The 12,420-nt window shown below is 42.8% G+C and overlaps 1 protein-coding gene across 1 annotated transcript in view; it reads left to right on the top strand.

Moving 5' to 3' along the window:
* The window catches only part of eif2s2 (eukaryotic translation initiation factor 2, subunit 2 beta), a 74,720-nt gene that overhangs the window by 22,435 nt on the left and 39,865 nt on the right, over positions 1–12,420 (top strand). Inside the window, exon 4 of the mRNA XM_059980995.1 lies at positions 11,448–11,583. Coding sequence (XP_059836978.1) covers positions 11,448–11,583 — 136 coding nt within the window. The remainder of the gene's footprint in view (positions 1–11,447; positions 11,584–12,420) is intronic.

Below are 12,420 nucleotides of genomic sequence, written 5' to 3'. Positions count from 1 at the left end.
TAGTCAGCCATGTTCCCCATCCTCCGAGTCTACTTTCTAACCAGTCAAATAACTGATGTCCGAACCCTGCATTCTGTGTGCATACCTCGCACTGAGACAAGACAATGTCTACTGAAGCCTGTGAATAAGGTGACCAAAAACCATCCTTTATTTTATCACTCCCCCCCCCCCCCCTTGCATAATGGTCAATCCCATGCACTTCTGAAATCAGAATCGTCAGTAGAGGGGTGGGCGCTACCAACAAACCATCTTCCATGCTCCACAAGCCTTCCGGGTTCTGCTTGGCCCCCCTTCGTCTCCACATTGTCTGTTCTGCCAAAGTTGCCTTACCTTGTATTTCAATTAGGACCTCTACCACAGGTTCTGGAGCTAGGCTTACCTGGGGGGCAATGACAGCTGATGTACATCCAGAAGCTTTTCTGGCTGCCTCATCCGCAGCTTGATTTCCCTTTGTTATTACATCATTTCCCTTTTAATGTGCCTGGCATTTTACTATAGCCAATGCTTTAAGTTTCATCATGGCTTTTATTAAGTCTAGAATTCGCTGACAATGTTGTATGGGATCTCCACTACTTCTTTTAAAACCTCTCTGCTTCCACACTGCCCCGAACAAATGGTATACTCCATGAGCATATGCCGAATCGGTATAGGTGTCTACTTTCTCTCCTTCCATCATTTCACACGCAGCTGTCAGGGCTTTGATTTCTGCTAGTTGGGCGGAACACGGTTGGGGACAGGACTCCATCCTAATAATCTTATAGCTCGACTGATCCTGCTGCACTACTGAGAACCCTGCATGATTTCCATCATAATCCCTATAAGAGCCATCTACGAACAGAACCTTTTTATCTGCATCCTCTAGTGGTTCTGACCGTAAATCTGCTCTCAGTTTGGCAAATGTCATCGTCTTCCCTACACAATCATGGGGTTCTCCTTCATAGCCCAAAGGGACAAAATCGGCTAAATTACTGGTAGTGCATCTCTGTATAGTTATGTCTGGAAATGTCAATAGCATCTGATACGGTGCTATCCTGGCTGGTGTCAGCACAAATTTCCCTCTTTCCAGCAATACTGCTACTTTGTGGTGTGTGTACAGAGTCACAGGATAGCCCAAGGTTACAGATGATGCCTTTTCATATGCATAGTACAGCGCTGCCAATCCCTGATAACAGGGTGGATACCCCTGAGCCACCTCATTTAGTCTCTACTGTAGTATGCTATCGGCTGCTTTGCTTTTCCTGTGCCAGTCTCTTGGGTTAGAACCGCTGTGACATAACCCTCCTGTCGGTTGGATACATACAAATGAAAAACCTTCTCGTAGTCAGGCAAAGCTAATGCTGGTGCTGACTGCAATTCCTGCTTAATAGTATTGAAAGCTATCTCCGCCTCTTCATTCCACTGCAAGCCGTTCTTCAAATTTGTATGTCTTGCTTCTTTCATTATCTTTCTCAAAGGTGCCACAATCTCAGCATATTCTCCTATCCAATCTGAGCTGTACCCTGCCATTCCCAAAAACGTCATCATCTGATCATCTGTCCTACAGTCTGGGGTTTTGGGGCCTTAGTTAATTGCCTCAATCTGATCTGGTGCTATCGCCTTCACTCCCTTGGATATTACCCTGCCTAAGTATTCCACTTGCTGCGTGCAAAATTGCAATTTCTTTTTGGATACTTTATGTCCTCCGTGCGCCAGCTTGTCTAACAGGGTTATAGTGTCCTGCTCACACTGTTCCTTACTGTGGGAGCAAATCAACAGGTCATCCACATACTGTAACAATGTACTTTCCAATGGTATGCCCTCTAGGACTGCCTTCAACACCTGATTAAAAACGTGGTGAATGTTTAAACCCTTGCGGCATTCTGGTATAGGTATACTGAGCACCTCTGTCAGTAAATGCAAACAGGTACTGATACTGGTCGGCCAGAGGAATGCTGAAGAAAGCCAAACACAAATCAATCACTGAAAAGTAACTTGCTTCTGGTGGAACATTAGTCAAAAGCATGTGTGGGTTGGGGACTACTGCTGGCCAGTCCTCTTAACACATCATTTACCACTCGCAAATCATGCACCAATCTCCACTTAGATTTATCTGCTTTTAAGACTGGCAGCAACGGGGTATTGCATGGACTGTTTGTTCTTTTAAGCACTCCTATTTCATGCAACCCCTGCACTGTCGATGCTATTCCCTCTTCTGCTTCTGGTCTCCTGGGTGGAATTGCTCCCCTTTTCAGCCTTATTTCCACCGGACTAGCTGTTTTTATTTTCCCTACGTCTGTGTCATGCTGTGACCACAGAATAGATGGCAACTCATCTAACCTATCTTTCTGCTGGCCTCGTTCCTTTCCCAGCAATGGCATGTGTGGTTGGGGAGTTATTTTGACCTCTCTCACTGTCCCTACCATATCTACACTTATTATTTTAATGCAGTTGTTGTCTTCTGATATCCACACCTCTGGCGTGATTTTCCTCCACACTGTTACGGTTTCAGCACTCTTAACTAAGGGTCCTAAGTCTTTAGACTGATATCCCTTGTTTACCAACAACGTTATGTGGGGCGTAGCCTCCGGTATCCTGTACCATTTTTCTAAAAAGGTGTTTCACTTAACTTGTAAATCTGCCCCTTACTTTCCAATTATCACAGCCTCCTCTTCCAGGTGCTGTTGGGTACACGCCTCCTGGTGCCATCTCTCCTCTAACTCCCTGTTCTGAGTCTCGTCAAAAATCACTGTACAATGTAGCTCAGATTTGGACTTTACAGCCCTGGGTAATATAGCCTGCACGCCCTTTTTCCATTTTTCCCAGGTTTTCTGAATCTGATCTGTGATGTCTCCTATCCAAAAGACATTAGCCTTCTTGTCTTCTCGCACTATCAATTGAGCCCCTGCTTTTTCCACACTCAGCCCATTTCTGGTGCATTCTAATTTTAATTCCAGTTTCAATAAGGCATCTCTGCCTAACAAATTAATCGGAGTTCTTTTAAATACTAGCACTGGCAAAACAATTATTTTATTTCCCATTCTCAACTGCACTGGAGCCGTGCACCGTGTCAACTGTGTTTTCCCCGAGAACCCTACCGTCTTAATAAACTTTCCTGACATGGGAAGGTGAAGGGCATACTGTGGCTGTACACAAGTGTACGTGGCTCCAGTATCTATCATCATTGGTGTCAGTTGCCCTTCTAACATAACCTGAACAATTGGTTCCTCGTCTGCCTCCCTTGTTATCATTGGGTAATGTCCCTTCCCACTCGAGTTCTCGGGGCACCCCTAATACCTTGCATAGGGGTTCACAGGTCCGCTTGGGCCTGTGGGGGCTGGTCCTTGGCTAAACTTTAGTTCCCTTCTTATCGGTTCCTGCTGGTGTGTTACAGGCCATGGTGTAAACGGACAATCTCTTCTCATGTGACCTGGCTGATTACATCCCCAGCACAATCTCTCTACCTCTCTTTCCCCCTGTTTCCTCACTGGTCCCCTCTGCCCATAGCTCCTCTGTCCCCCTCCTTGGGACTTCCAGTCCTGTCTGGGCTGTTTGAATTTAGTCTGTTCCTGACAGGGCATTTGTGGGACTGCTCCTCCAAAGACGTTGATTATGGGGATGGGGTTTTCTGGCCCTTGTCTTACAGTATGATCGGTTCCTCCATATAGCGGTGCTTCATCCAGTTCGATGGCTGTACTCGGACCGGTGGTTGCTGGCAGCATCTTTTTGCTTTTCTCTTTTTCCATCTTTTTCAGTTCTTCGAGCTGTATTTGTATTAACTTTCTTTGCACCTCTTCCTGCTGCTCAGCCAACCTTCGTTTGTCTTTCCGGTATTTTTCAATCGCATTGACTACATGGTCTCTAAATTCTTGTGGGGTCATTGATGTCAGCCCAACCACTTCCTCCAGTTTGGATTTTACTTGCAAAGGCATTGCATCCAAATGCTATGTCAGAATAGTGTGGTGATAAATAAGCTATTTTCCACCTCTTGCTCAGTCTACGTAGGTTGCTGGGTTTTCAGTGTCTCCCAGTGGATCCCCCTTTAAGGCTTTGGGGTCCACTTTGGGTGGATAAAGCTTCCTGAGGGCCTGCCATACCCTCTGCCTCACTCTGTCAAACCCATCTCCATCAGTTCTCGGGTCGTTCGAGTTTACTATGCCAGCCATTTCCATTAGTTCATTAAATTTGGAGGTTCCCATCAACCTTATCAATAGTGCCTTCAAATCTCCCATAACCAATAATAGTCCTGCCGTTTCTTCTTCAAAGGCTCTAATCCATTTCCCTGCTCCTTCATGTAGATTGGGCAGAGTGTTTTTCAGCCCTTCTAGGTCCTGGGATCCCCAAGGGATGTACTGCACTTGTCCTGATCCTTTAACTAACAATGGCTTCATTCTTCCTCCTTCTTCCCACCTCCCCTGGCTCTCCTCCTTGCCTGACTCCCCATCTGTCTCAGGGTATGTCTTTACTGCCTCCCACACAAATTTCTCCGGGGTCCTCTTCTTCCCTCGTTCTCCCTGTGGAGTCCTTCCTTTCTGTCTTGATTCAATACTTGGTTGGCCCCTGGAGTATTTTTCGCATCTCCTCTGGCAATCCCCTCTCAGTAACATCTAGCTCTCTCTCTACTTCTGCAAGTCACTTCCCTACCGCCTTCTTCTGTTCTTCTAGGCTTCTGCCTCCTACCTCTTCCCCACAAATTCTCGCATCCTCTCTCTCTCCACTTAACTCTTGCTCCTCCAATTAACTCCAAGAAACTCTTTCTTCCTGTCCGTGTCTGTACACCTGTGGCAGGGACTCCTCATGATCCTTACTCGTGCTTGATTCCCTTCTCTCTTGTGTTTCTCCAGACTCTCATCTCCTATCTTTTTTCCACTTCCTCTTGAATGCCTCATCTCTTCCTGCCCTGATGAGCCACTTTCTTTTCTAGTCTGTTTATTTCTATGGTATAACCGATACTACTCATACTCCTTTTCCTCTCTCAAGTATTTCATCCGTTCAATCTCTTCTTTCATTTCTCTCTTTGCCTGTTCCACCTTTATCCTTTCTGCCTGTATCTCCTTCCATATCACCACTTTTTCCTTCTCGTATTGTCTTTTTCCTCCTCATTATCCCAAACTTGTACTTCTCCCTGCATGTTTACTGTTCCCGTCAGCAGTGGGTACTGCTTAGGGGTTCCTTCCTCATTATAGGGAGGGGGCTTTTCTGTTTCTTTCACATTCGGGTACAGAGCTGAAGCCAGCTTCTCACTGTACCTTCTCACTGTTTCTCCAGCACCTTAGTGTCTTCCTCGCTTGTAATCAATATTCTACCTGTCCTCGTCAGCCTTTCTCCCTCCGTTCTGAAAAGTTTTAGCACTTCCATTTCTTTTTCTCTTTTTTGCCCTCTTCTTAGATTTATCTTTAGGTTTGTAATTTTTAGTTAGTGCCTCCATTTCTTCGCACAAGCTTACATCAAACGTTCCTTCTCTTGGCCATTTTGTGACCAGGTTTTTGGTTCTTTTTTCCCATTTTTCTGAAGTTTTTGATCTCATATTTATTTACCGGAATTTTTTTGCTTAGAATCTCTACTGCCTTTCCTTTACCTGTCATGTTCTCTCTTTCTAAGGTATTTCAGAGATTCACAGTTCGTTTACTAGATAATATTATTTACTCTAATTCTATGCCTTTAAACTATATATTGGACTGTTCTTGTTTCCTATTCTGTTCTGCCCGTACAGACCTCTACTCAGAGCGGTATCCACAGAACTTTCTGTTTGCACCTCCTCTATTCAGACCCTTATCTCTTAAGGCGGTATCCACGAGGATTTTCTCTATTTTTCCTTTCCCTGCCCGTTCAGACCTTCGTTTCATACGAAGCGGTATCCACAGGGACTTACCAGCACCATGTGGAATTTTTCTTCACTTAACTTCTTATTAGCTTATTTGTACTTGATCAATCCTCTGAGCCTCCTGTTAACCCCCAATTCTGCCAGATTCTTTGGACCGGAGAGACCCTTCGGCAGTGGTTCCACACTTCTGAGACTCCAAGACCTCCCCAAAACCAACAGAATTCTTAGTCCAAATTGTCGCAAAAAGCGCTTACCTTTTGTTTGGGTGCACCCTTAATTCTGTTAGCCTTGTGGGGGTCCCTAGAGGACTGGGAAGTTTTCCCTTTCTGCCGTTTCCTTTCCGTGGGTCTCTTTCCGGTCCTGCCGTGGTCGCCAATTTTGTCGTGATTTCTCGTGCCCCACAAACGACCAGGAGACGCAGAAGATTCTTTAAGAAGTATTAAACTTTAATTTGCAAATCAAAGTTGAGATGGTCATTGAACTAGTCGCGCACGGATTGCCCACCGATCCTTGAACATAGCATTTTTTATAGCAGTCTCCTGGTTTAGTTGTATTAGCATATCCAATCGGTCTACAGTTGCGTATCACAAGTACATCCGCCACTATTGTTTCTACCCATTGACTTAATCATGTTCTAATCTACATCTCTTAGCTAGCCTCTCATTAACACACCATTACCTTCAACATTTTTAAGATTTCATTCTCCTACTAAATTGGATACATGCATAGCAAATAGCAAGCTCAAAGCTGACTACATAGTTTTGGTTGCACAGTAAACAATGCAACTTTTATACTCCAATATAAGGAAGTTGTTCAAGGAGCCTGATGGTTGAAAGATAATTGTTACTGAAATTGGTGGTGTGGGACTAGTAAGGATGCTCTGTACTGTAGACCTATAGCTGTTTGGTGGTATGCCACCAGGCAGGATGTTTCCCATTGTGCATCTTCAGAAGTTTGTCAAAGTTGTAGATGACATCCCAAATCTGTGTAAATAATGAAAGTAGAGACGCTGTTATGCTGCCTTTGAAATTAGTTGCAGGACAGATCCTCTGAAATGATAATGCCATGGAATTTAAAGTTACTGCCCCTCTCTGGCTCTGATCCCCTAATGAGAACTGGCTGATGGACCTCTGGTTTCTTCTCCTGTAGTTAACAATCAGCTCTTTTCAGCCCCGTATGGGAATAGAGAGTTATGGAAACAGCCGGGACAGGACGCATGGCTTACAATTTCTTCTCTTACTGCATACAACAAATGATGTCAATGTTTTATATATTCTACTGAATAGGAATATAGAAGGTATGATTAATAAGTTTGGTGACGCAAAATTTGGCAGTATTGTGGATAGTGTTGGATCCTGATGTGTTTGATCTGAGGATCTTCAAAAACAGGTTACTTATGATCATTTATTAAACATTGCGAGAGAGAGGAATAGGAAAGAGAGGAATAGGAGAGAGAGGAGTAGGAAATAATTAATATGGTCTGGTCATTTTGTACCAGACTGTGAATTCTGTGAAATTTCCATAGATAAAAGTTAACCAATAAGATAACCCCTGTTCAAGAAATTCAACACCCACCTCTAACACTAAGTTGTTTCCAGAAAGTGGCAATGGCAGCCACTAAAAACATACTGAACAAATTCATGTATATAGGTAGTTATAGAACAATTCAAGTAAGTTCAATAAAATTAAATTCTTGAGGCTTTCTGTTGGTCGAAGTAGACCACGGATATCTGTCTTTGTGATAAGCAAGCTGGGCAGTACGATATGGAAAGCAAGCTGTAGCACATGTGACAGGCTCCCCTCTCCATCCAGCTGATGAATACAAAGGACCGACTAATCTGATACAATTTGGCACCACTGACATAGCAAGAGTTCAACTCAACGTAGGGCTGCCTTAGGGACTCGAGTTCCAAATTTTTCCAGAAGATTTGCTCTTGAAGCCTTCACCTTGAGGGGGAATAGTCACAAGGCAGTGGAGATTTGAGATCAGTTCACCTACTCCAACTACGATGAGCTGCCAACTGTGTCTGACAAGCCCCATCTGCCCGAAGAAAGTTAAGTTATAAGGAAAATAACAATAATACAATCAAAAGGAAGGTTGTCTACAGTAGGATTTAGAGCAATGGAATATTGACAGTTAAAATTTGATCTTGACAAGGATCCATTTTGGGAAGTCAGCTCAATGTAGGATGAATGCAGTTGATGGTGGGATGCAAAGGAATGTTGATAAACAATGAGACCATTTCAGGTCCTCGAAAGTAGCAACTCTTGAGTGGTGAAGGCAGCACGCAGCATATAGCATACTTGCGTTCATAGGTGGTACATAGAATAGTTAGGATGCTATATTGCAGTTAGACTATTGTGTGCACTTCTGGTCAGCCTCACTATAGGAAGGATGTGATTATGCTGGGAAGAGTGCAGCGGAAATTAGTACGCATGTTGCATCGCTTGGTAGACTTGTTGACTATTCACTCAACACTGGAGCATCTGGACAACAAAGGTGCATACATCGGGATGTTCTTTATCTTCTATAGCTCTGCATTCAATTTTATCACTTCCTTCAATAATCTTAAAGACCTTGACCTCAATACCTCCTTGTGCAATTGGATCCTCATATTTCCTTATTTACAAACACCAGTCATTTTGGACTGGCAATAACATCTCCAAAATCTTCATCAGTACACATGCACCACAATGGCTTATGACTGTTGCTAAGCACAGCTTCAAAGCCTTATTCAAGTTTGCCGATGACACCACTGTCTTAGGCCGAATCAAATGTGGTGGTGAATCAGCATGTAGGAGGGAGATTGAAAGTATAGCTGAGTAGTGCCATAACAATAACATCTTACTCAATATCAACAAGACCACAGAGCTGATTATTGACTTCGGGAGGAGAAAACTAGAGGTCCATGAGCTAGTCCTCCTCAGAGGATTAGAGATGGAGAGGGTCAACAACTTTAAATTCCACGGTGTTATCATTTTGGAGAACTTTTCCTGGGCCCAGCACATAAGTGCCATTATGAACAAATCAGGCCAATATCTGTACTTCCCTTAGGGCTTTGTGAAGATTTGACATAACATCTGAAACTGATAAATTGCTATAGATCTGTTGAGAGTATATTGACTGACTGCATCACAGCCTGGTATGAAAACACTAATGCCCTTGAACAGAAAATCCCATAAAAAGTAGTGGATACAGTCCACAGGTAAAGCCCTCCCCACCATTATGCACATCTACACGAAGCGTTGAATGAAAGCAGCATCTATCATCAGGGGTGTCCACCACACTGGTCGTGCCATCTTCTTGCTATTGCCATTGGGAAGGTACAGGAGCCTCAGGACTCTCACCACCAGATTCAGGAGTAGTTATTTTCCCTTAACCATCAGGCTCTTGAACCAAGGGGGAGAACTTTACTGAACTTCGCTTGCCCCATTATTGAAATGTTCCCACAACCTACGGACTCTTCATCTCATGTTCTCGATATTTATTGCTTATTGGTTTATTATTATTATTTCCTCTTGTATTTGCACAGTTTGTCTTTTGCAGACACTCATATTAGTGTAGTCTTTCCTTGATTCTATTATGGATTTAATGATGCAAGAAAATGAATCTCAGGATTGTATGATAGCTTATATGTACTTTGATAATAACTTTACTTTGAATTCTAGTCACGAGGAGAGATTGGCTAGGCCGGCTTTTTTTGCCTTGCAGGCTGAGAGGATGCCCTGATAGAGATGTAAATTTGTGACAGTGATAGATTGAACCACAGGAGCAGATTAAGGCCATTCCGCTCATAAGTCTATTCTGCCATTCAACGTGACCGATTTATTTTCCTTAGCCTCAAGGGAAAGGGTTTCAAAAGTGAGGGCATAGATATAAAATGAGAGGAAGGAGTTTTAAAGGGGGTCTGAGGGGAAAAGTTATTTTATAAAGTGACTGATAGCTGGAGTGTATTGTAACGGAGGTATGGGATCAAATCTAACTAGTACATTAGATGGATTTATGTAGGTAAGATAGAAGAATACAGATTGAATATGGGCGAAAAGATATAGTGTAGATTGGGCTAAAGGGTAAGTATGGATTTGAATGTCCTTTATGTTGTGCAACTGACTCATTCAATGGTAAGTTTTATGGCTAACACCACATACTGTAAATTCATGTGTATAAACCAACCCGGAGTATAAGACGATCCCACATTTTCAAGGTTTAAAAAAATACTTTTTCATGTTACCTTTGTATAAACCAACCCCTGTTGTAGAGGTTTTTGACTTAACCAGAAAAGATCACAAGATCTCATATGCTGGTACTCAACTTTGCCAGATCTGGAACCTGGAAATTTTGTGAAACAGTACCTGCTAAGAAAATAGGCCTACACATTGTAGAGCCGTTATAAGCAGATTCTTAATATATAAATCAGGGAGGGACGTTTAGGATTAGGCTCACAATGGTAAAGAATCTTCTGAAATGTAACCCCTGTGAAACCATTTAGCACCCATCGTAATCTCATTAAAACATAACATGGGGTGGCGGGATCAGTACGTATACTCAGTATTGAGTTTGCGACCACCATGTACAAAAGATTAAAACAAATGCGATACGATGCTGGCTTCAAGTTGAAGGTTGTTGATTTTGCTAAGGGAACGAATAATTCTGCAGCTGCTAAGAAGTTTAGTGTAAACGAGAAAGTGGAGAAAGGCAGAGGACACACTGAGGGAAATGCCAAAAACAAAATGTGCAAACTGCGGGAAAACAGGCCAGTGGCTAGAACTGGAAGAAGTTTTAGAGTGAGTGAATCACCAGCGATCGTCTGGATACATTGTTACCAGAGAAATGATTTGAATTCAAGCGTTGAAATGGGCCAGAAAACATCGTGAGGTCAGCGAAAATTTCAAAGCTACGCGAAGTTGGTGCCCCCGATTTAGGAATAGATGTGATCTTGTGTTGACAAAAAACAAAGATTGCTCAGAAAATTCCCGCGAGGTGTTGTTTATGTTCAAGAACGCGGCTGGATGGACAGAGCGGGTTGCTTGAAGTGGGTGAAAGAGGTGTGGTGTCGATGTTCCGGAGGTTTCAGGAGGAAAAGTCACTATTGTCTGGGACATGTTCAAAGGGAAGTTGTCAGGTGAGACAAAAGCAGCATTGAAAGCGGAAAGTACGGACATTGCAGTCATCCCCGGTGGTTTGATGTACGTGCTCCAGCCACTAGATGTGAGTTTAAATAAACCATTCAAAGAATTCATGAGTTGACAGTGGAACGAATTTGACTCAAAAACAGCCAATAAATACAACCTGTCTTCTGTGTATTCGTTTTTTCAATAACCCGACTCCCCAGTTTTAGGACCAAAATGTAAGGTGAAATTCTTGGCTTATACACAGAAATTTATGGTATCCTCTGAAAAGCTTAGGATCATGACATCCCTTTGCTCTCAATGTACTCTTCATTTTAAATGTTGTGTTCTAGTTGCATGCAGACTGCTGACAATATAAATTACTTGCAGATGTTCCCTAATTTCCTTAAACTCAGATGAGACAATGTGGTACTTTAAAGGCAGTTGATAACATATCTAAGCTGTTTTGATCCCTGTTGGTGTCTTCTATAATGATGTGGGGTGCTTAATTTATGGGAGATTTGGCTTTTATTTCTAGGACTTGAAGATTGAAAATGAGCTGCCTGAGCAAGGGGAAGATGATGATGACGCTTTTGACATCAGCATGATGAAAAAGAAGAAACCAAAGCCTGTAACCTTTGAGGATGAGAAAGTAAATGAAAGGACAGATGGCTGTGAGTACAAGCTGCCTTCAGTGGTCTTCTCCGCCCTCTCCAATCCCCCACATGTCAAGGGTATCAGATAAAACATAAGACTGGATTGCGGTGGGTAAACAGAGCCCTGTTGGGAGAAGTGGGAGGATGGGATTGGGCGGGGTGAAAACGATGGGAAGTGTAATACAGGTTAGGGTTGAAAACACTTTAGTTAAAAGTTCATGTTAATTTTATTATCAAAATACATATATGTTACCATACACAACCCTGAGATTCATTTTCCTACAGGCATACTGTATTCAAAAATCTTTTGAATAGTAACTATAATAGGATCACTGAAAGATCAACCAGAATGTAGAAGACGACAAACTGTGCAAATGCAAATATAAATAAATAGCAATAAATAATGTGGACATGAGATAACAAGATAGTGTCCTTAAAGTGAAATGATTGGTTGTGGGAGCGTTTCAATGATGGGGCTAGTGAGTGTAGTTATCCCCTTTTATTTGAGAGCCTGATGGTTGAAGGGTATAATCTGTTCTTGAACCTGGTGGTGCAAGTCCTTTAAGCACTTGTATCTCCTGCCTGATGGCAGCAGTGAGAAGAGAGTAGTCTGACCACAGAAAGAACTTGCTGAATAGAGTAACTGTTCTTTTTAAGAATGGTGGGACAGTGGGAATTGGAAGCTGAAGGTTTCAAGAACTGTCTGCAACTCAGCAGTCAGAAACATTGTTAGCTGATATCACCTAAGTTGTACTGATAGGTTAAGAACTGTAGATTAGTACTTGAGGTCTTACTTAGAATTAGTTTGGTAGCACTTTAAGGGTAGTCATCTTGCTGTAGTGGGGAGGCTTGTGA

The sequence above is a fragment of the Hypanus sabinus genome, chromosome 9, assembly GCF_030144855.1.
Source record: "Hypanus sabinus isolate sHypSab1 chromosome 9, sHypSab1.hap1, whole genome shotgun sequence".
Taxonomy (NCBI): domain Eukaryota; kingdom Metazoa; phylum Chordata; class Chondrichthyes; order Myliobatiformes; family Dasyatidae; genus Hypanus; species Hypanus sabinus.
This window is presented reverse-complemented; position numbering and strand designations above follow the sequence as displayed.